Source organism: Bombus fervidus, chromosome 7 (genome assembly GCF_041682495.2).
Source record: "Bombus fervidus isolate BK054 chromosome 7, iyBomFerv1, whole genome shotgun sequence".
Classification (NCBI taxonomy): Eukaryota; Metazoa; Arthropoda; class Insecta; order Hymenoptera; family Apidae; genus Bombus; species Bombus fervidus.
In genome coordinates, this window is record NC_091523.1 from 12,008,973 (window position 1) to 12,034,441 (window position 25,469).

At 44.8% G+C, this 25,469-nt stretch overlaps 1 protein-coding gene across 4 annotated transcripts in view; it reads right to left on the minus strand.

Annotated features, from left to right (window-relative positions):
- LOC139989447 (irregular chiasm C-roughest protein) overlaps positions 1-25,469 on the minus strand; it is a 177,738-nt gene that overhangs the window by 46,238 nt on the left and 106,031 nt on the right. For 3 of the 4 annotated variants that reach the window (XM_072007888.1, XM_072007889.1, XM_072007887.1), the window contains one exon: positions 9,823-10,163. In XM_072007888.1, coding sequence (XP_071863989.1) covers positions 9,823-10,163 — 341 coding nt within the window. Of the gene's footprint in view, positions 1-9,822; positions 10,164-11,828; positions 12,147-25,469 lie in introns of those variants that run through there. The other variant, XM_072007890.1, reaches the window with a different exon arrangement.

Below are 25,469 nucleotides of genomic sequence, written 5' to 3' on the forward strand. Positions count from 1 at the left end.
TATTGCGTATTACGTACTTTTATTCCAATTACCTCACTACCACTAAACAGAGATTCAGGTATCATATTTACGGGATTTGTTAATAAATTTTTAAACAGTTTCACTCTCAATTTTAAATTGTGAATTGAAAGATAAATTAGATAATTGATTATTGTTATTGTACAGAAATGAACGATTCGTAACTAGTATACAAAATACGAGGACCAGCGTCGAGAGGTTAAATTACCATTCCATCGATATCTCTTAAAACCATTCGTTTTTCCAGTAACCACAATTTGCTCGTATTTAAATGCCACCGTAACGAATTCTTCGCCAGACGAACAATTCATAGAATGTTCGATCGCGAATGTGACACGTGTTGGCTGCCGGCAATTATACCAGCCGCTTGTAGCAGATACCTATCGGGTGTCCAAATATTGTTGCCACCAGCAAACACGTGCCATATTCGGGAGCGTGCGATATTAATCAGATATCGCACGGACGCGCGCTACGCTACTGGAATATTGCCGACCGCGGTGTATCTAATAACGGATGCCTTCTGAAGATCAGGCTTCGTCGTTGTTGGACATTGTCCACAGATTTATGGCGGACGTGATAACGGATAATTAGAGCAGTCGTAGGTCGTAGCGATACCGATCTGTTACGGTTATCGCTACTGATTTAGGTGTCAGAATTCACACGGACTTATACACCAGTCCCGGTATATAAAAATGCACCATCGTCGCTGCAGGCCGAATGACTTTTAGACATTAGCATATGCATAGGGAGACGCTAGATTTCAGCGATATCTCGCGGTTGAAACGGCCGTGAAATCAGGAGGAACTTTAGTGGCGTCAATATGAAGAGCGCATGATAACCGTCCGACATCCGGTCTTGCTTTATCACGGCAAATCTGCGATTACGGAACCGCGCAACCTATTATTCGCGCAACCAATTGTTACCGGTCGCAATTTCTTGTTTTTCGGCTCCGTACTTCCTCACACTGGCATTTTTCCAGGGGAGATAGCACGATTAATCGGGCCGCGTTCGCGCGGTACTCCTCTCCCGCCTTTTCATCGTTCCGTTGAAATCTCGAAAACGTCTCGACAGTCTTATCCGCTGCTGTTTTCCCCTCTTACGTTTCATTGCCGACACTGCTCATAAAATTGCGTTGAAACGCTTAAATGGAGCTTTTGTTTCGCCCGCCATGCTCTACCCCTCGGCCACCCCACCGACCAAGTAGCGAAATTTTTTTTCAGTCTGGCTACCGCAAGATTTAAAACCGAGTTTACTGTGAAATCGTGGTATAAAATATTCTCCAGCGTAGCGTCGGATTTTCCAAGAATAAACAACATTGGTAGGTGTTACGAGGAATTGGATATGTATCGGCCAAGTCGTTAACGAATATGGCGGATAGAGGTAGAGAGAGGAAAAAAATGCGAAGCGATTCGAGGAAGGTACTATTCGGTGGTGATTCAATGAAAGGTTGAGGGTTCTTTTAACGCGGGCTGCGTGAAATTCAATGTACATGTCGAGGACAATTTTTAAATATTACTATAAAAACGAAGTATCTTTATACGCATTACTTTGACCGTGTTAAAAGAGACGATATTCTTTTATACCGAATATTCGCCATTTTACGAAAGCTTGTTTTCCTCGAAAAATCAATAATGGAGATTAGTAGTAGTAATTAGGTTTATTTGATTCCTTGCAGTTTCAAAATGGGGAGTTTACATTAGTTACTCGAGTAAGTGTGTGTATGGGGCGAAGGGAGATCTAATTCCAAGAGTTTAATTCTGTTTCTTCCTTTCCTTCGAATTATCCTTCCTTAATTCTCCTTTTTTTTTTCCAGCACTAAACGCATCCATTCCGCTACTTTTTTCTCTCTCTTTAGTATTTCTGTTACTGTTAACTTCCTTTCGGCTCTTCACATTCAGGCAGCATATGTTCCAGTGACTCTCTTGCCCATTCACGTAGTCTGCAGATTATAATCTTCTTCCAATACGTATTTTCCCTTTCTTCGATCCTGTATCTGAACCTACCAATCATGTTTTGATCTGTGCCTTTGTGATATTGGGAGTTACTATTCTGAATTGCTCAAACAATTTACGTCATTTTTCACTAAATCAACTGAATAAGAATTCGTTAACCTTGCGGTCGATAAAAACAGTTCTCGATTAACTGCCTGTTTCTTAACAGAGTTGGTTCTATTAAGCGATCGTCGTTATGCCTGTGACACGCTGTGGTCACAGTAACGCGCAATCGAAAGATCACTTGAACGAATAAAAGGTTTCGGAACAAAGAAGTTAATTTGTTATTCACACGAAGCGTAGATTTCACGGTGCTATAAAAGGAGATCGAGCACGGTTGGATAAATGGCCGAGGATTTGCATCGGGTCACATTGTCTCACCTGCTTCGTATTTTTCTTTCCATTGTAATAGTTCACGGCCACTATGGCACTTTTTACGGTATTTGTTCCGTAGCTTTCCATGCCGTTTTTCTCGTTCGCCACGTAGCAGCAACAGAAGGACAAAGAACAGGAAAAGGAGGTGGAGGAAAGGGAGATGGCAATTTAAAAGGGCAAGACACGGTGCAGATGTGGTACCTGTCGAGAGAGCCGCTGGCAATGAGAGAGACGCTCGGTGAAAACCGGTAAGACCGATTAATCGAGTCGGTTGCAGCAGCAGAAGCGGGCGGAGCCGGTCGTGCAGGTTGCTCGACCCGCAACCACCGCTCCTACCGAGCTTGCTGACGATGTTGCTGCCGTTTTCTGCTGCCGTTCGCGCAGCCCTGCCACCGTCTAAGCTGCGCGGACGCGGGTAATTGATACTCCAATCGACCGGTTGGCCAGCCGATCGAAAAATCCTCGGATTACCTTGGTAAGGCTATAGAGCCGTGGCAATTAATATACACGTCACTTAGAGAATTTATGCCCGTGTGGGATCGCGTTCGTAGATTGCCTCGTTCCGATCACAAATTTCTCTGTTCCCCGGCAAATGTAAAGATACCGGTGTTAATTAAACGTATTTATTGGGCCCCGATCGATAACGAGCCCGATGAATAAGAGCGCGCTCGAAACCATCAGTCCTGGTATAGCGTTTCACCAGGTATTAACGAGCAATAACTCGCTTATTTATAGGAAATCACCGTTTCAAGGGCTCTTATTTTATGCTGCTGTGTTCGACGATCTGTTCTCTTTGCGGATTTAGCTTAATAAATAAACAACCATTGCGACGTTAAGTGGCCGTAGAAAATTACGCTCCTTTCACAGTCTTATGGTGGAAACAGCTGGCGAAAGGGATGATGATATTCAGGTCCGCGTAACGTTTCGTTCTCCGTACACGAACGGCGGCCTTCCTCGATGATTTCTCGTCAATCTCCGCGGAAACCGACGAAGCCGGTCGTGCCGGTTTCGCATCCTGTTACGGGACTGCCGCGCCACCACTGTGGTGCAATCCATTTCTACGCGAGGCCAGATGCGAACTCCATCGTCCTCTTCTCGAGTTCGTGAACGAGAGCACGAACGAAGTACGACGAGTGATCACGAAATCAAGGCATGTTTCACAGATAAAAACTAACTCGTCTGATTAATGGGCAAATAAGACACGGTAGAAGAAATAAGAAAAAGTTGCTAGAAATTTAATCGCCTATAGATATAAGCCAATGGGAGGTACTGCAATGGTTGCAACGTTCTTCTCGATATGATCACGATAATGCCTCGTTTGCCGAACAAGTTGTCCGCGGATGTATCCTGTAGGAGATATATATTGATCTTAGCTACGGATCCTCCGCGCAATCGACCCTGTCCTCTTCTAATCCCCGCTTAGAGACACATCGAAGGACATCCGGTGGGGCAACCGGTTGCAGCTTGACGCGGCTGCCAAGCGATTAGCGCTACCCTCATCCTCGTAACACGGCCATTTCCAACATTCCGCGATCTCCCCTATCGATCTCCAGCGGGATGCATTAGCCGGGTGCAGTGTGTACGCGACAAATGTTTCGGAACTAATTTAAAGTTATCCGCGGGTTCCGCGTGGTCCGGCCAACACACGTCGCGTACCTACTTCTTTCGAGGATTTTGCAGAAAATGCAACGTGTAACGGATATATGCGACTCCGTCGATTAAAAATAGAGACACGTACATGACACCGGCTGCGACCGACCGGATGAATCAGAAACTGCGCCACCAATCATCCAGCCAGACCTCTCGCGACCACGTCGATGCATCGATATGCTCCGCGACACTGTCGACAGCTCGTTCAACTTCGTCGGCAAGTTACTTCGTCGCCTTCGCGTGTCTCCGTTATCGTTTTGCTTCGCTTTGCTCAGCCGCAGTACTGCAGCTGTTTACTAATCTGCACGGGACCGCGCAAATTGAGAGTAACTCGAGCGCAAGGAAGGTTCGAACTCCATTGTTCGCGAACTCGTGTCGTGGGCACAATCTAGGAGAGACCGGTAGTACTGCGGTCCCGGAACCGGAACTGCTGAGTTCCGCCACCCTCTCGAACCGATGTTTGCATCTTTAAGCGCGCTTGATTGCGATTACTTGGTCGGAACTCGCGACCGAGCCAGCGAAATCGACGAGCCGCAGGAATCGTGCTCTGTGCCTTCGACTTTCCGATATCGACTTTTGGAAGCGTCGCCGCTTGTATCGACAGTTTTCCAAGCTTCGATACTCTGCGCTCGAGGATTTGTTTACCGCAGGCAAATCGCAAGTACGCCGAGACGCGGAGAAAATATTTGTTCCCGTGTTTCGAGTCTGATGGGAAGTTACGAGTTGTGTAGTTAGTACCGAAGACATTTTGGTCACTGTGCCGTACTATTTGCGGAAGAATGGAGGAATCGAAGTTTAAAGGAACTTATTTAACCGAAATTCTCTGTACACAAACCGAGAGATACCTTGGTTCTATTCTATACGGAAGATACACTGTCTTTGGGGAAGAAAATCAAGACTCGCGTTAACTGGAAGAAACAAACAGGATGCGTCACTATTTACGGTCCATTCGACGCTACGGTGTCCCTATCGGGAATTCGTAAAACCGAAACCCGACGATTCTTCCCTCGTTGCAACGAAACGCTTCTAAATTAATTAATCCCGGTGGAATTAAGAGGAGTTAAACGGCGGGAACTTCGCCGGGACAGACTCTTATCAACTTTACAGCTACGGTGCTGGGATGTTACCTTTCCAACAACAGAACTCGACCAAGTTAAAGACCGCCGTCGATCGTCGGACAAACAACAGGAACCAATATGGATGGTGTTGTGTGCGTTCTACGTTTACCGTACAAATGGTCACTGTGAGGGTTGCAATAATGTTATGGAAACTGAGAGTAACACATCGTTCCCCTTGTTACCAACGAAACTCGCTAAAGGAGAAAAGTATAGGGTGTCCCAGCTGACCTTATCGGCTAAAGTGCTTTCGCTGCGGGTACAGCTATTGAGCCATTGAGTGGATATCTTCTTTCTTCCATGAACGTAGGAGTGTCCGATGGAATTTTTAAGACAAGTTGAATGGCCGATGATTCTAGGTGCTTCTTAGGTGAACGCAGACCGCTTGTATTTTTATATAGGTATATCTAATAAGAAACTTGCAGGGTAAGGCTTCCCATAACAAGATCTACGTTTTCCTTACAACTCTACGGAATTAGGAAACTAAGAGTACGTTGTACTCGCGAAAATAGAAATCTCGCGAAATAAAACGGCGCGGTGACCCCGATATCGGAGCTTAATGGCACGCCCGAAACGAAAATGTTCGGCGTGCAACGGGGCCACGCACGCAACTTCCGCGAACCAAAGGTTCGTATCGTCTGGAAACTCGAAAAGTAAAGGGAATAGCTCGGATAATAGAGTTAGCTGGTACACCTTGTATATCAGGTGCCGTTGGCTTAAATTGCCTCTCGCCTGCCACGAATCTTATCGTTTCGAGCCGGCGTGATTGTTACGAGAGCACACGGCGGCGGCTGCATGGCGTGCCGTTGATACGTCGCTCCGCTCCACGCCGCTGGCTTTCGCTCGCGTTTAGCGTACACGTATATACGGTGAGTTGTATGCGAGCACTGCTTACATAATATCGATACAGAGAGAAAGAGAGAGAAAGAGAGAGAGAGAGAGAGAGAGAGAGAAAATGCGCATAGAATGTGTATCGTAGAATCGGTTGTTGGACTAATCCTTGCCGCGCGAAATGGGTAGCAGCGTGTAAATAGAAGGCAAAGGAGAGCGTATGGTGTAACCGGTATCGGGAGAGGGAAAAAGGGCCAAAGCTCTGGCCGATACGCGTGTACCGTACGGCAAGCGATGTTTTATCGTGGCGGAACGTGGAAATTTTTCACTGGATAAACCTCGAAACGTTACAGCTTTTTGTAGCCTCGCTTTTTGCGGCATTAGATACGGACGAGAGGAGGGAAAAAGCGTCGCGTGAATTTAGCTGTCGAGCCGAGACGAACACGAAAACGCGACAGAACGACGCGTGCGCGCGTTCGCTCGTTAAATCGCGACCGAGCAGCCACGATAGTTGCCCGTGTATTATGATATTACGGTATCGGTAGGATGGCCGCGCAATGACACACATTCGCGGCCGCACGTCGGTCACGGAGAAATTGCTAAATCTGTCGGCCAGCACGAGCGACGCCGCGCAAAATAGCCTGCGGCTACGAATCGATTAGATTGGCCGTTCCGCGTTCTGCCAAAGGAATTCTTTGCGGCCGCGCACGGTGGTTAATTGGCAGGTAATCGAATAAACGGTCGGTCCATCCTTGCTGGATGAGCGTAACCGGCCAATTTCCAATTGCCTGATACGGCCTGAAAAAGATCCCTCGGGGGCCTTTCAATTTTACCGATTCAGCGATCTCGAACGAACTAAAGAAAACTTTCGCCGGTGAATCGTCGTTAATTCCAACCCTGACCGATACCACCCTTCAACGTACCCGCCTCGTTGATGGCTGACTGCGTTCGTTCGAGAGCAACGCTCGCTCCGGGCCACGATGCGATGCTACGAACGCTCGAACGCGGACGAGCAAATGTTACGTCAGCGGAGCACACATTTTTCGGAACTCGTTAAAAAGGCAATTTAACTTGCCGCTTGCGGCCCATTAATACCACACCGCGTTATCGACTCTCTCCGCGACTTTCCCGCTTCGAACTTTGCCCTCGCGAGTATACTGTTATTCCAAATAATGTTCGAAGGGAATCCATTTGAATTTTTCTCTCCACACTTCGTCCACGTCTTGCATTCTATGATCCTCTACCACTCAATCTTGCTTCTTCTTTTGAAATATACGTATAGATACTTTTTTCTTTTATTCGTTTCACCCATGTTCGATTCGCCCATGTACACCTCGAAATACAATCGAGTTAAAACGTTACGCGAAGAGTCATGAACGAACCAAGATGGGCGAACGTACGATTTCATTCTGTGTGAAACGTCAGGTCGTTCGTCGTTCGTCCCGTATGAATTTCGCACGACGATTCAACCTCCCGAACCTACCCGTGCACACGCTCTACATAAAATATTTCGTCGCATCGTACAACTTTTCCTCTTCTTCTCACCCCTTTCGTTCTACCTTTCTTTCCTACTCACTCAGTCGCTCATATTTTTTTTCGTTCTTCTTTCTTTTTCGCAATTCCACGACGCTACGGGAAAAGAGGCAAAAAGAACGGCTAAAAAAGAAAAAAAGAAAAAAAAAGGAAAAAATCAATAGGCCGCAGGAAATTGAATTTGGTCCGTGCAAACTGACCCGTCGTGTATCGCAGCTGCGTGCCGCCGCTGGCCAACGGCGCCGGGGAAAAAACGGAAAACGAGCGCGAAGGAAATGGCGCTGTCGGTCGAACGCGACCAAGCCTCCATCGAGATTCATTCGATTTCTAACTCACCCCTGAAAATATGTTCTACCCTTTGCATCCGTACGTCTGTTACCGGTCATTCAGTTGGATATATATTCCCACACTGATCCCTTGCATCGCGAAATACGGTGCTGAATGCGATGGATGAAAAGGGAACTATTTTCTTTTTCATTTTTTATCCTTCGTACGGCATATCTGTGGACGCGTATTCGATTCGATTATATCGACACTTCTCTGGCTTTCCCCTCGAAATCTGCGGTTAATTTCATCGGGCGGTTCGCTAGGGTGGGTCGTTATCCTGAGCCGAAGCTTTATCCCCGGAATGAGTTTAGACTTCGGAAGAGAGGCGGAGGGGGGGGGGGGGTTTATCGCAACGCCGTGAAATTCAGAATTAGGCAAACGAAACGGTAATCTCCTAGTTTCGGAGAAACTTTAAATACGTGGGCCTCGCGGAAGTAAGTTTAGCTTAAACCGAAAAGAGCCTCCTCTTGTACGACCGAAGAAATAAAGGAGAGACCGAAACAGGGGGAACAACGTCTTGGCCGTTTTCTTGTCCCGCTTGTTTGCAAATACGGAGTTTCAATTTGTTCGTGCACATAAGCATTTTCCAATATCGCTGTTCCTTCCTCGTCTCCTACGTGCAACAAAGGGGAAAGCAATTTCGCGAATGCCTGCGGAGATACCGCCTCTCCTTAAGGACATCGTGTAATTTAAACGCAACAAACACATCGCAAAGTGGAACGCTCCGTTCCCTTCCTTTTTACAGACGGCACGAAAAAAGAAAAGATGGATTTTCTAGTCAGTCGTAGCGTTGGATTAAAAACAAGCAGCGATACAGAGGGCATTTGGCCAATTGCGTTGCTCGATATTAAACTATTCGACTGTCTTTTTTAATTAGAATATGCATTGCAGAGATCTCGACTGCCGAATTTTCACCGAACTACGGGAAGTCCTCTTCGTATAAAAATTTTCTGGCTACAATTCTCATTAATTCTCGTACGTGCCACGAAAGTTAGCGAGGTTTCACGCGCATATACATAATGTAGTATGGGAAAATAAGAGGATGACTAACAAGATGATAATAATATTGTTATCAGATCCCGAATATCTATGTAAATTTGTATTTTTTGAACACTATTGATTTTCAAGTTTTACTCGTTAAATATTCTAACCAGTGTTTTGCTTTAAATAGCTATTGTTATTGATGTATAGTATTTTTCGATATTACGTGCATTCTATGCATTCTCGTAGCTTTAAATTTACCAATAAATGCATAAAAATTTGCGGTTTATTTATTACATTACGATCTTATTCGTAGATGTTTTTCGGCCCGTAGGCGTGTCTATATTTATAATTGTACTGGCTCTATCAGGAAATAACCAATCACGTATACTCCATAATCATTATGCAAATCGATTTGGAACTTACAAACATGCGTTCTCGTGAAACTCGCTCCACTCACTCCAGCATGCAAGCTTTATTTTCACGCATATATATCGGCCTAGTAATATATAGCTTAGACTATGATATTATAATCTTAGATTTAGCTATACAGGTAAGAAGAGAACAGAGAAATGTCTATAGGTATATGAAGACCAGAGAGAAAATACATGATAAGTTTATTCGTTTTGATTTTCTAATTCTGATGCTATTTGTCGACAAGAAGAGAGTATTTTCATATACTTACATAATTGGAAAGGGACGTCTTAAATCCAAAGATACAACATTTTAAAAATAGCTGGTAAATCTACAAAGTTTCATAAGAAATCAGTGGTATAATCTTATGATAATCGATATCTTTCAAATGTCTAAGAAAGTGTCAGATACACATTGCATTTAATAATGAAACCATATAAAATGAGAAAAATTGGTAATATGAAATTAACAGACAACATGTTGAATTTTTAAATTCTACTTCTAGAAAACATAAAAATTGTGACTTATTGTATTTTTCTCCTATGATCTTTATATTGGATCGAGTTAGTTAAGTGAATTTCACTTACCCTCTTCGTCGCTGCCGATCATGGCGTAACGCTCGTATCCCGTGAGGTTTCTGACGGCGCCAAGACCGAAGTCGTCCTTTGTCCATTGAATAGGTCCCTTCTGGTCGAGGACCCGGCAAGGAAGCGTCACTCGGCTGCCAATCACCGCGGTCTGATCCATCGGTTCAATCGCGAATCGCTGATAAACTACTTCCGTGGTCGTGATCGGCTTCACCGTCGAGGCCAATGGTGACACGTTCGTTATGTTCGCCGCTGATGACGTTACCCTCGTTCCTAGCGTCAGTAGCAACGATAGCCAGATTATAGATGGCGTTGATCTTAATACGCCTCTTGTTCTCGTGCTGAAAGCAGAAACGAAATAATTCTGTACTCCTTCGTCTTACGTAACGCAGTATTGTATTTCATCAAGTTAGTAATTAAATAAACGATAAATATATTTCTTGAGTAGTGTGTTTATTTTGCAAAGCAACAAGTTACTAACAAAGCTATAAATGTATTTCTTCCGAGTAAGACCAATTCTAATGTTTGTTATGTTCTCTCTATAAAAGCCTTAGAGAAAACATGATTCTATTATTAACAGTTTAAAAGGTTTTCTCCACACGCCGAAAAATATTCGATGTCGAAAGAATTGCAGAAAATAATTTTATTCCAAGTACTTTTCACGATAGAAAAAAAAAAAAAGAAAAAAACAAAAGATAAAGCGATTCCAATAATTACAAACGGTTCCTAATCCATGCAATATACTTTCCTCGCACTATACTATAACTGAACCCTCTTCGTCGCGTAAAAATCACCCCAGGTGCCTTATGTAAGCGTGGAACTACATTACCACGTTAAACTTTACGGTTGATTGCACGAGAACGAGCTGTCGTAAATTATGACTTGGACCGCCGGCAGAGCAACGGGGGCAGAACAGTCGATAGTCGAATTACGGATCGGAGGGGAAAATAAAGGGTAGAATTAATAGTGGAGCGGCGATAACGCACTTACGGCGTCGCAATGATATTCCAGGGTTGGTTGTCGATAAGAAGTAAAAAGCGTCTAAGTTCGTTATTTAACTTTTCTCCCTTCCCCTCCCTTTTCTTTCCGTCTCTTTCTCTTCGCTTTCGCGCACCGCCTAGTCCTCTAGCCGAGGATTGTTTAACGACCTTGCAGACGGTCGTACGCTGCTCCGCCCGTTTACCTTCGAACCGTCCTTATTTATCTTTATAGTCCCATCGGATTAGAAAAGCGGAGACCAAGAAGTCGCTGCCGTAAATGAAACGATAAAACTATAGCCAGTACAGCAATTTATTATTGCGTTTTTAGAGTATATATAGCTGTTAGTACACGTGATGCCACTGTTATGACCAGGTGAGACTATATCCTTCTTCTTCCTCCTCTATTCTCTGTTTTTATTTTCTCTTCCGCTTCTTTTACGACGGTAATACCGTTTTGTCGATGCAACGAAAAAAAAAGAAAAATATACACCCGATGCTGGCAATTATTACGGTAGCCGTTTTACGACGACAAAGGGAACGGTGGCATGTTGTCGAGGAGAAGGAAGACGAGAGGATGAGCACGCGTTAAACGATTGAGAAACGCTTTAATAAAACTCGATCAATTCGCTTTCTTCCACTTTCATCGTTGTTGCTGCGACAATTTTATTCGAGACTCGGCGTGAGCGGTGATCGATATTGAAATTCTTGGTCGGGACGGCCCCGCGCGACGTACATACTTCCTATCTGCAACGACCAAAGAAGCACGCCGATCGACGATGTTCGATCCTCTATCACTCGAATCCACGGACATGTTCGCTTCGGTGCTCTAATAACATACGTGAACACGTTTCTCGCGTTGCAATTTACGCGACAATTTCTCCTCGGTGAAGTGTTCCCTCTTGTTCCTTATCGAGTGACGCGAACACGTTCAACGTGGTCACGCCGAGAAACGCGCCGGTCAGCCGACGAAGCGTTCGTTTAATCGTTTCATCGACCTCTCAATTAACTTTTATTCGTCTGGCTTACGCTTGAATCGGACCACGTTGCATCTTCATCGTGCGAGTTCTTCAGACGGAACGAAGAGAAGATCGCTCTCGAGTTTTTAACGCAGCGATATCCCGTCTTCAGCGAACAATTCAGACCAAAATACACCTTTAAATTTTAGACACTGTCAACCACGATATTTCGAGTACGAAAGCAATCCCCATCCGCCTTATCCCGTCCTGTCCGGGCACACCAACTTCCTTCGTAGCTTTCGTTCCGGCAGTGAATCGTGGTGCTCGCACCCTTTAAGAAAGCGGCCCCGCTCGTTACACGTCGCGTTCGTGTTTCTCGTTGAACGAGTTAGACGACGTTAGCAAGGAGGAGGCGGACGTTTCTTGTCGCGCCATGTTCCGTTTGCTCGACCAGGGGGAGGATGTCGTAAGACGGTCGTACGACATCGTGCGGCTCAACTGCTTACGAGCTCAATAGGATAATAACCTCAGCTTGGTCGTTACCAGTCGAACCATTTCAATGGAATACAAGCCTAATGGACGTAATAATAATTGCGCTTGTGCCTCTCGGTTTCGTCGTTGCTGTTTGCCCCTGCAAGCTGCCTCGACTCTGTACGCACCACGGAACTTTGAAATGTGTCCGGGTAACGCGACGCGTCCTATGTGGGCCACGTTTCCTGTCGTCGTTGACAAATGCCTGGATCGGCTGCGGCTTTGCGGCTTGAATCGATAAGCGCCACTTTAACGCGTTCGCCGATGTTTCTCTCGTTTTACCAACCTATTCCTGTCTAGCGCCGTGGGAAATGAAAATATCACACGAAACAGTCACCTTACCCGAACGAAACCTCTCGCAGTCTTGTCGAGGAGTTTTAAAGAAATAAGAAGAAAATAGGAGAAAGGCGAGAGAAATACCGATCTCATAACCGAGTCTACGTTTCAATCCGTGGAAAATAAAAAAGTTTGGGGTTAAAGTGGCATTTTAATAAATTCCGCAATATTTTCCTCCAATTATTTTCCTTCTATTTTCACAGTGAAAATAATCGCGTCACGGTTGGTCGCGAATCAGCCTGTGGGCGAATTACGAAACAGTCCATTAACGAAATACAACAATAACAGAGAATCATTCTATTTTTCGTTCATATTAAAATTGATAAAAATTGAATTCCGGCTGACAGTCGGTTAACCGTTGTCTGATATTTAATTTAGAAATACCACGTTTTACCATTTCGAACGTTCGTCTTTCCAATGTTATCGTCAAACACCGTCACACAGAATGTTATCAACGTGCAACATTTTTCGTTCCATTTTCCAAATTTTAATTGCCGACGGAATTTTTTTTTTTTTTTTTCTCAAACCGGTACTAACCCGTTCTAACCGGAGCACGAAGTTATGATTCGAAAGTACTTGTTAAAACGAAGCTCGATCACGGATTACCTGTTCATTCGTTATAATCACATTTAATACTTTTAATTAATTTCAATCTAAACCGAACATAAACCGGTCAGAGATCATAATTCAGGGATAACGTTGCATCTCCTCTGCGGCGTAATAAATAATCATCGAACCAGAGGCAAAAATTTCAGAATATTTATCGTCCAGCGATCAGTACTTTTTACCCCGCTCCGTTACATCGATATCCCAACCTACGAAACGATGGTTCGCAAATCAACGATTTTTAACCATTATACCAGCCGCCGCGATCCCGAATTTCGATACGATCGTTCATTATACGTTCGGGAATTTTGGCATAATCGCGTCGAGCTCGGTAAACAAGCGTTTCGACGAATAGTTAACGAAAATTCCCGATGCACGTACTCGCGAGATGTAACAGAAACAAGGAAAATATGCGGTATAACGATAAAGAGAATTAAACAAATGAGACACATTCGTTACTCTGTTACGCAACGGTTGCCTGTAAGGTAATTAAAAGTTTCGACGAGACACGTAACGAAGATAATATGATACATCGTGGCAGGAGTATATAAAAGTCAAGTACGGATTTCAATTTTATCGGAATATAATCCGTCGATGACTGTAGGTCGTCGAGGCGAACCAAGTGGCGCCGGCACGCGTCTATCCGTTTGTTATCGAGATGGGATTCGTTCGCACGTCCCCTTTACTTTATATCGTTGGCCCGCGTTGAAATTTCGCACGATTGCAGGGCACGTGTTCGATCGGTCTCTTGCTTTTCCTAGCCACGTATATAGTACTTGGTTATTACATACGCTAACACATCCCTGAGTATAGATATTCCTGCCAACTACCATGTATTCGTAGATCATGCGCCGCCGATAAAACGGCGCGGCCCGGTCGGAGCCTCATGATAATTAATTGGCCGCTGTTCATCCGAACAATTACACCTGAATGCCGCGGCAATTATCAACGTGCCGCAGGGATGACGCTCGCCGTTGAACAAACGCACTCGTTTGTCGCGTGGTTGCTTGCCCATTGTCACCGAAATTTTGACGAGTCTACCTTGTCTCGCGCGACTTTTCCATCCCTTTTTCCCTTCGTATTTCCCTGGAAAAAGGTTCATCTAGAGGTTCGTAATCAAGTAGTCATCGTGAAACACGCCGAAGAACGACATTCTCGCTACGGAAATTGTGTAATCTCATCGTGTCTCGATAATGGTGACGCGTTTTTCCGCATGGAAAAATCCACGTCGACGTATAGCCAGGCGACGCGGCACAGCGACTGCGTTTGACAGCTGAAAATCGAAGTCGTGCACAAACCCAACCGGGTCACTGGAAACACGGTCGTAGCCGTCCTCGAGTCGTCGAACAGAGACAGTGCGTCTCTGATCAATTTGTCATCGCATGACCCAGAATCAAAGATACGAGTCCCACGGGTCGTCGTTTCTGGAAACGTCCGATTGATGTGTACACGCGCCTCGCAATCGGGCCGCTGTTCGATATTCGTGAGGATCGACAGAGCCTGTTGAAAACGATACACACAAAGCGGTCGATTCTGATGCTTGACTCCAACTACTCTCGTTTCATAGCTCTATAAACGATGATACGATCAATTGTAACCGATTTTCGTTTTTTTTTTTTTTTTTTTTTATCTTGTATAGTAATCTGATCTGAGCTGACTAAATGGAATACGGTTATTGTCGATCAGTTTGTTACCGGGCGAAATTTGTTAACGCGACACGTTGTGTTGGGTTTTTAAGTATCGCCAGCTAACGACTACGATCGTCGTTTGATCAGTAAAGTTAAGGGATGTTTGGTCACCGTTACCGGGAATATGGTTGATCATCTGGGAACTTCGTGTGCTACTGATATTAGTGCTCTGGAACTCATCTGAAACTATGGGTCCCCGGCTAGCGATCGCAGCGGTTGCCACGAGGTAAATTAAATACAGCGTACGATCATTTTCTACTAAAATCGGGTTAATGTTTTTTTTTTAACCAAGTGTGTCACGAAAAAAAGAAATAAATGGGAAGATATGAGAAATCTAATATTACGACAGGTTGTTGAACTCTATAATCTGGACGAATTTAAAACAGTAAGTGGCTACGAATAACGACTATGTCATGCACGGAAATAGCCGTAGCAATTGAAACATATTTGATAATTTGCTTATTTTAACCACTGTTGTTTACGAACTTCAGCTATGATATCACATTGTAAATTGCAAAATTGTACAACTGTTTGACAATTTGCTTATCTTATCTATTGATTATTACGAACTTAAACTACGATATCTTACGCTAAAGTTTATATTCTACAAAAGATATATCATACTCATTTTCATTGTTCAGTTGACAAATACCTGGCCATTTGTTTATTTTAGTCTTCATAAATTCAAGCTACAATTCCCCCTTCTAAACTATATCATTTCTGAAAGAGATACACCACACTCGTTCTCACCGTTCGTTACTTTTTATTACATGAGTCCAATCATTTCCACTGACAATCCGAAAAATGTTCCCGTTTGCGTGGGTCGAACACCAGATCCTCTTAATTTCATCTACGCGCTACTCATCATCCCCTTCGAAAGGGATGAAATTGTTGGTCGTCCACGATGATGTATCCTCGGCTACCTCTCCCTTCAGTTTCGCTTCAGCCTTGGCACGCCAAACGCCGATAACTACGAAACCGCAATACCTCTGGCGTGTACGGCTTTCAATTTGAATAATCCGATGAATAAATTTGCCCAACCATACATCCCGTTACAATCGCAACGTGCCGTTTGGTGATCTCTCGCTTTTTCTCTATGTTGAATTCGTCGTCGAACGTTTCTGGGCCAATCCCTGAGTCTAATTTTTGATCGGACTCGAAATAGCGCGTCATCTACGACCACAAAATCGCATCTACAAGCAGACTGGCAGATATTACGCTTTTGCGGTGAAGAGCTGAAAATTCGAGCTCCGTTCTCCGACCGATTGCACGGCATTAACGAAGCCATTAGTACTTTCTTAACTTTGCAGCATAGCCGTTCAGGCGGATTCCATGAGCAACGGAGTTCCTCGCCAACGACCAGCTGACGCGCGAAAAACCCTCAGCTTCGAGAACCGGCTGAAATATATCATTTTTATCGAGCTACCGGGCTCCTCCTTCCAGCGATAATCTATAATCGGTTCGACGGATCCCGATTAAATATCTATTAACTGGGAGATTTTTGACTGATGCAGCAAAAAGCACATAGGGGATAAAACTAGGTCAGACCAGGGATTTTACGAAAGGTCCCCTTCGAACTTGATGTTCTTACAACGGTCCCAGTCATTTCGTGCGTTACCACGTCGCGCCACAATTGTTTTTTCCAATCCGGCTCCCAAGGCGCACGTGTCACCGGAAAATTGATTTATTATCGCGTAACCGTTTTCCCGGACCATGTTTGCCCGTATCAGTATTCATGGTGCAACGAAAACTGTCAAGCCTGCCCGTACGCAGTCTGCTCGGGCTAGATGCGGCTGACTGTTACAACGGGGACGCATTGTGTGCTCACACAACAATCAACATTGGCTGTGTGTGGTCCGTCGTTGCATACGGACACCACAATGCCAAATTGACGCGCGTCTCTGTGCAACAGTGTGTATATATATAAGTTTGTGTATGTGTGTGTGAGTGAGTGAGTGAGTATGTGTGTGTGTGGATGCGTATACGGGAAATGCCGATACAACCAGGGACTTCGTACGCGAAAACTCGAGGCACAATCTCGAACGACCAACAAAGTCATAGAGCTCGGAACGAGGACGAGGTATCGAGAGCTATTGCGGTTTCCGCTGTTTCTGGCCAAGCCCTCGATTCCGTAAAAAGGACGCAGGCGTTGCAGAGTTCGCCGGCCTCCTCCAGGGAGTTCCCCTGGTTCCGTTCGATCTCGTTTTAATTAACATCGCGCTCGACTATTTTCCACTGTCTGTAACGCGCGCTGCAACCGCACCGGAAGTAGCGCGGTAGCTTGACGCTCGCGGCTGTTACGCGGTTCACAAGCAGCGGCCCGGTTTCGTTGTTTATTTAAGCGACGGCTGTTGTACTAACGTGGGTGAGATCCGACACCAGTTCGGCTGCGAACTACTATTTTTACGGAATCCATAAACATCGAAAGTTTTAGCCTTCGATAACTCTGTTTCCGTTACAGATGATACCGGAACACGTTATACACGAAACGCGTCTACACCCTGCAGGGAAAGCTGAGCACAGGAGAAGGGCGTGAAATGCTGCACACTATCATAGCCCATAATTCACTGGACATTCACTTTACTACGTACACGTAGGATAGACGTAAATGGATGTTGTAATTATAACATGACGTTGATACTTATTAACCGTGTGTATTAACTTAATTATAATGTTATTTTATTAAAGCTAATGTTTAAAATTAGCAAATGCCCGTTATGCGTCGGAGTTCGACTTTAATCGACATCTAATCGTGTCACGAATTAAAATCATGCCGAAGGAGAAAGTTGTAATTGCGGCTATATTTAATGCTTCCAACTGTAAAATTCCATTTGCGGTCGTTATAATTCCTTTAACGTTTGCAACTCATATTACGAACTCGATGATTCCCTATGTCTATGATATTGTCTTTGTTAATAATTTTTAGATTTTTATCCTTACCATTTAAGAGAGACAATTCAGATCGAAATGGAGCAAGTTTTACGTTCCGAAGATATAACGATCGCGTTCTTTCGATTGACCTTTCTTACTTTCAACACTCTCATTCTAATAACGTCGTTCCAGTGACGATCCATCGTACACCGAATCTCGCTCGAATTCCCTTTTTAACGATAGCTTTTAACATGGCTCGGCGGTATAGCTTATAACTCGATACCACGGTTCATTGGAAGATACGAAGCTAGGTGTGTCGTGTGTACGGCACCGCTTTGTCGGCGATCGACAGCTTTAAGTTGGCCTTTCAACAATTACCCTGTGACCCTTGGAAACATACAGGTGCACCGTAAAGAAGCTGCTGGCCGGTTTGTGTAAATGTCACGTACGCTATTCACGACGTTGTGGTAACTCCGTCAGAAAGAGCGACACAAGCTAACAGAAAATACGCAGGGAACAAGATGCTCGAGTTACAAACTTTTGCAAGTAAAAAAGCAAACCATCCTTTAAAACACATACTAACTTTGAACAGTCCTTTAACCTATTACCCGGGAAAGACGAGTTAATTTGTCATTTTTAGAGTGTCAATCTCTTCAACATAATAGATACGTTTTATCTTCTCATCTGATGTTTTGTTTCTATAAAAAATATTTAAAGGCTACAGGTGAAAACCTGATAAGTTATATTTCTCTATCTATTCAACGAAGCTTTCAAAATTTTCTCATTCGATTTTGGGACTGGATATGTGTTGTTTTCACCTCCTTGAATGTTTAAAAGATATTGATAACATTAGTTACGCGGATTAATATTAATTCAATTAAACTAACGCAACGACTTAAGCAATACAGGTGGATTTTTCACTTATTCTCCGAGGACTAACATATTCGAGTCTCTCTTTTTCAGCTATTTCATGGCTACTAAATGTCACAAAAGTCAGAAAATCATCCAAATCGACCTCATCTTTCCCATGTGAGCATCATTCGCAAGAATCAGAACCTCGCTTAAAAATTAACCTGTCCCTGTTAAGTTCCAATTTCGCGACGAAAGAAGAAATTAAGCGAAAGATTTGACAAACAAGTTAAAGATATTCCGTTTTAACTTCAACATGAGCTTACTTACATCCTGAGTGAATCACGAAGTAAGAAGAATTAAGCTTAGGAGACACTATGATCCCTATTTTATCTGGTGGAATCGTTTTCTACAGAGAAAGAGAGAGAAAGAGAGAGAGGGTTCTCGAGTTCGGAGGGAGACACCTGACAAGACATTCCGTGGGACACGGGACAATGGACAGACGGATTCCGTGCTCCATTCCACGCGTATGTTGGGGGAGCTTAAGCGCGTTACGTGTCCCCTTTATGCACCAGAAAACATCCTTCGACCGCTAACCGTTCCACCGTCGGGTCGCGTCGTATCCTTTTCTTGGACGTCGTCATTCGACGGGGCGAACCGAGTTACAGGAGACCGGGGGAAGCCGCGCGCACACCCAGGACACATATAATATCGAAGTTATGCACCGTGACAGTACGCTGGCTGCCTCACAATGAGGGAATCCTTGCTTGTCCGGGCTCAAGCTGCGCCCGGTGATTTAAGATCGTGAACTCGCGAAGCGGATATCGATCGGTCAAGAGAACGTAGCGTCGACTCTCTTTCTCTTCCTCTTCGTCACTCCGTTCTCTATTCGTAGACGAGGACGTTTCTCATTGTTCTTCCGGTAGTATTTACGAAACAAATAAAAGGGACCGTGCATGTGTACGCGCGTACACGCGTCATACGTGGAAAGATATAACGGTATCGATACGAAGATTTCCCATGTTTCTAAGTGGAACCGTCGCGCGGCAGAATGGCTGACTAATGGAGGTTATTCAAGCCGTCGCTAGACTTCTCGTTTTCCGAGTTTAATATTCCAAATTATAGGAGGCGGCAGCAATTTTCGAATATTCAACGGAGAGGAAAGGAACCTGTCGGTGACCTAGATATCTGGCTCGATTCCTGCAAGCTGGATCGTTAGGCGTACGAAACAGCTTCCCTCGTTAAACTACAACCTATTAATCCAATTGATTAATTTTCTCGTTCCCGCTGTTCCTAATTAATTGATACGATTGATACGAGACGCGGCAAGTAGAAAAGGTTTACAAGTACGTTGGCGAATGAAACTGTCGAAATATTGCTTCAACTTGGTAATTCGGGCAGATACGATGGAGAACCACGTGGATGTAAATTATGAACGCGTAAACCAGTGCCGTTACTGAGACGCTGTCAAAGGCTGGAAAGTTACGCGATACGACGATAAATATTGTTAATGTTGCAATCAAGGCTGCTTAAAGAACGGTCGTCGGTTTGCGATGGTACTTGAGAGCGGAATTAAATCGTAGCGAGACAGAAGGTGGGGGCAAGGGAGGGGGATTCGTTCCGTGAGTCAGATTTCATTAGACACGAGTTGATACAACGAGACCGCGAGACTTGGTCGCAAAGAGGCAGTAAACACCGCTACAGTACCCCCTACCATCTATCTCCGTGTTCGCATCCATCTCTCTCTCTCTCTCTCTCTCTCTCTCTCTCTCTCTCTCTCTCTCTCTCTCTCTCTCTCTCTCTCTCTCTCTCTCTCTACGTGTCCCAGTACATGCATATGGTATATATGTACGAGGCCGCGGTTCACATCCCTAGAGCGTATACATCTGCAATGCAGAAACGAGACGACCATGTAAATTCAATATTTGCGCCGTGATGGAATGATCATTTCGCGGAGGGAACGATAGTCGGATACTTAAGAGAGAGAAGCTTTCGTATATAGTATATACGATGAAAGACGACAGTGTCGGTGATGGAGCGGTTTGCAGTTTCAACGAGTAGATCATTTCTATGTGAAAATAGCGCGATAACGGTCGAACGTGGCGAACTTTCTAGCGGTCCCGCGTATTTTGCACTTGTATAATCGTGGATTTCGTCGAATATTCGATGAAAAACTCGACCAACGTTCCAGACATTCGTTGGGCTATCCCCTTGAATTTTTATAGCGCCACGATCGGTATATACGCGAAATTCTCTTCCAGCCGAAACCCGAGTACGTATATATACGTGGCGTCGTAGTTGTCGATCGATCGGTTAATTCATATTTAAATGGTGGCATCGCCTGGCGCGAACAACAAAAGAGAGAAGGGGCAGAGAAAGAGACGGAAGAAAGAAAAAGAACGTGACACGTAGAACACGATCCTTCGATCGGGTACTTGTTACCGCGAGCTTTCGTGTTAATCACTCGCAGGGGGCTGTCTCATTACGAGAATCAAAATATCCGTAAGAGACGCAACGCTCGTATCGGAGCGTATGATACGCCGCGGCGCGGCGTGTAAGTATGTAGATAGGTGGCAGGGGCGCATGGCCGCGCGTGTGCTCGCCGGCCCGTGTACGTGTGCGCCTCTGTGACGGAGGGTTTGTCAGCCGGCAACCCCTTCTAGGGTTGACCTTTCGCCGCGTGGATCGATATCGTGAAACGATATTTCCTCATTACAGTCGCGCGCTGCCACCTCGGCTCGCGGCGAGTGTATAAATTTCCTCGCCGAAAAAACGGTCGGACGCGTCTCGTCGTCGCTTGACCCCCGCCGCGAACACGCAACCTATTCTAGGTTGTTCGGGTCGCGCGCGTCTGCCGCGAATTTGGGAAAAAGCCCGGAAAAATAGGGATTGTCTATTACCGGTGCGCGTTACGTCGCCCGCCAGGAGAATGATTCATGCGAAACTACTGTATGCCAAATACGTATCTATACGTTCATATACATAGGTATATATGTACGTATATTACTAGTATGTATGTATGTATATACTTGCATATTATATATATGTATATTGAGCGAAGAAAAGGTAAAACGTAGAAATACGTAAAATGGAAGAAACGAAAAATCTGTCTCGGTTTCCGTTTTTGTATAGCCGGAGAAAGCTGTCTCGGGGTAATTACACCGTCTTTCTGTGATTTTAATAAACGCGAGGATGAGTAGAAACAGAGCAACGTCTCGTCGCGAGTAATTCTTTTAGCGGGATGAAAATTTAACGCGGCGCCCTGTAAAAAGAGGTAGAAGAGCAGCGGTGGCGGGTCCGCGCGCGCTTCATCTTATCCACCGGCGGAAATATGAAATACTTCTGCGCGGAATAAAGTTATTGCGCGTCCAGCGTTATTTTGCTCGTTGCTTAAACGACTGTGTGCCGCTCGTTACGACGGCTACGCTACCCATTTCTACTACCTTACACTCCATTATCATAGAACAGCGCTTCGTTATTCCATTATGATCCACGCGGCCGTGCGCTTCCATTTACGTCGCAAATTATTTTAACTTCGAAAACGACCGCCGGAATGAATCGGTTATCCCGTAAAGCTTTCCGGTTACCATCGTGGATCGTCGTCGCCTATAGCGTTTCTCATTGTTCTCCCTTCCTAAGCGAGGCGTGTCGACGCTCTTAGCCAAGCCGATTAACCAACGTACCAGCTTCGGACTCGATGTCCTTTCGAACTGACATTTCGATCGACTCGAAGCTATCATAGCCACTGCAATACCAACTAATTCCATTGATTCTCTATTACGATCCAAGGCTCGTAATTAATTCGTACATAATGGTTTGCGCCGCGAATGCTAACATAGCAATGGCCGTGCGATTTTACTAGCAACGATTGTATACGTTACAAGACAGAAGTACATACGCGAAGCAATTCACCTCTCGTCGACGTAAGCTTCTTACGTCGGATCGCAATGATGAAAGGTTGAAACAAACTACGAGGGCGTACCCTTGGAACGAGAAAATTCTTTATTGCGGATGACTTAAGTGTCTGCGAAGAGAATAACGTTCGAGCTTACCGCTCGAGGGGTGGTTGCGGTTTCATCCGAGTAAATTCCAGACGTGACGCCATACTTAATGGACCGTTTTGCAAATAGTCGAAGGTGATTATATATACGGTATGATCAGTCCTAAGATATCCCTGGAAGGAGACTGGAAATCGATCGGTGTTACTTAATCAAGCGCAGGTGCCTGCAAAATTAACGCATCGTTCTCTTCGTTTCATTTCATTTTCTCGGCATCGAACAAATCGACTTGTCTCCGGTAACACGTTCGCCTCGAGTGTCGCGAGCGTTCGATCGATCCGCGAGTTCAGCGGTTTTCCAAGATATTTAACGAGCTCGATAACGAACCGAGCAGCCCAGGCGAACTAGGTGAAGGACGAAGGATCACGGAACGATAGGGGAGAGCAGAGAGTGATTTCGAACAGCGTCAGCATCGCCGCTGTTCAAACAAACGATTGATCGTACAATAACATCGTTAGGTCGCGCAAGTGAAGTAAACCAAGTATCGATAATCCGTTTCGCGCGGACAAGTGGTTCGCGAGAGCACGCTTCATTGGTTAGCTTCGCGAAGATTCTCAATTTGTCGAGGTGCCACAGCGTCATCGTTCGCGTCGCAATGTCGTCTCGTCGAGTCACGACTGCTAACCCGCGCCGAGTAACGATATTCGATGCGGCGATTAAAAAGGATTTCCCGGTTAAAACTTGTTAAGGATTTGCCTTAGCGGCTAATTAATCGAAATGGTTGGTTTCTGCGACGGTCGTAACGCCGAGCTACTCTCTTTGAATCGATTACGAAGCGGATACACGTGCACGATAAAATTAAATGGATTATGAATGAACGTTTTTCTCTTGACTGAAAATAATTGAACGACGAAGAAGCTTTCACAGTATGGCTAATTTTGCCGACCCAGTAATAGATTAACACGTCGTCCGGAGAGCAAGGAAGGGACAAAAAATGTAGATGCAACGAAGCGAAAGAATTACCCTATGACAGGATGGTCGTTGAAGAAACGCGACATAAATAGACTTCCATTATCGAAGATGGCTAGGCACTTCTATTATACATATATATATATATATGTGGTATTTATTTATGCGAACAATAACGCGGTACGAGCACTCAACGACGTCGTAGAAACTTTGTTTTCGTTGCGTTTTACTTCGCGGTTGGTATGGCCGTCTTAGACGCGACTAGCGGTATCGTAAAAAGCACTTCGCACACTTGAATGAAACTCGACAGAAAAGGGAGAGAAACTGTGCGAAAGGTGGCAAAAGGTAGGTAAATGGGAGAGGTTAAGAAGAGCAGGAGGAACATTTAGTTACGTTACACGATTGCCCTTCTAGCTCATCACGACGCGGATTTAACTTTCAAATAGCTCCAGTCATCGCGAGTTTAATTTCACGATTATTTTATTCTGGAAAAAGAGTTAAGTAGGTCGAGGGTGCTCTTAATCAGCGCACCTTTTAAAGAAGGTAATACCGCGCACAATTTTGCTTAGCAGCCACTGCTATTAATTTCTTGTTCCTTCCGGCAGCTAACGTCGCGTTCGTTCGTAACGAAGCACGAGAAAGAGAAGGTAAAGAGGAGGATGGTGAAAAGAACATGATAGAAACGTGGAAAGGACAAAGAAAGAAGAGTATATCGTGGCGTTTCGGACATTTCAACCATGTCTCGAGTATCGTGCCGTAGCACTGATGACGTGTTCTCCTATCCAACACCACTTAATTCGATATGGATTTCGGCCTCCGTTATTTCGCCAACTTTCGTTAGCATTGCTAATTAGACTGTTTCCGCGAGCTGCTTCGCGAATCCTGGCAAGTTTTCGCCAAATTCCCCGTTCCATTCCGGATGTTAATAAGAATGGTCATTATTATGCTGTTTACAATCTACAAAGGTTGAATGGGATACATTCGCTCCGTCTCGTTTAAAATATCTAACTAACCGGGAATTTTCTCTGGGAAATTTCTTGAGAAGTCGTCTTCTCCAACCGTTACTTGAATGCCGAAAATTGTCGTCGGAAAATTCGAAGAGCGTCGGGCAAGCGACGCGACAATTTCCGCGATTTCGATGGAGCTCTGCTCCAATTTTCACGTGCTTTCCATTGTCTTCTCTTTGTTTCCGTGACTGAAGAAGGATGCAAGGGAACTCGTGGAAGACAGGCCATGAATAATACTTGTTTTCGGAGTACGATCACGACGGAATCGCATCACACACGATGTTGGGAAGAAGCATTCCCAGGAACGAGAATAAAAATTCAGGCAGACACACGACGGTATCTGTCGACATAATCGTTAAGGCCGAATTAAAAACCGTAATTCGTAGATATTTGGAAGATTATGGCGGACCGCGTATGGTGTCCGTTTTCCCTCGCTGCTTGACGTTTCTCCCCTTCTTTTTACGCCGACTGCCTCCTCTTCCGTTTTATCTCTCTTCGCGTTTTTTCCCCACTCTCTTTCTCTTTATCCACTTGTTCCGCCAACCGGGATAATTAAAAATAAGCCTGGTCTTAGCGAGGCGTCTGTATTCGTGGAAAAAAAGGAGGTAAATACGAGCCGCGTATACATTTGCTGATCATTGTCTCGATTTGGAGAGAGAAAAGCACAATAAGCTACATATACTGTTGCACGGTATCGCATCACCGCATATCGGCATCACGTTTCTGGGTCACGAGACTGAAGTAGACGTTGAATATTTAATTGATCCTCGTGGTCGTGTGCCTTCCGTGTCTCGCAGTAGCTTTGATGTTCGGCGATAACTTGGTTTTCTCAATGGTCGACTAACAAATGCGATAC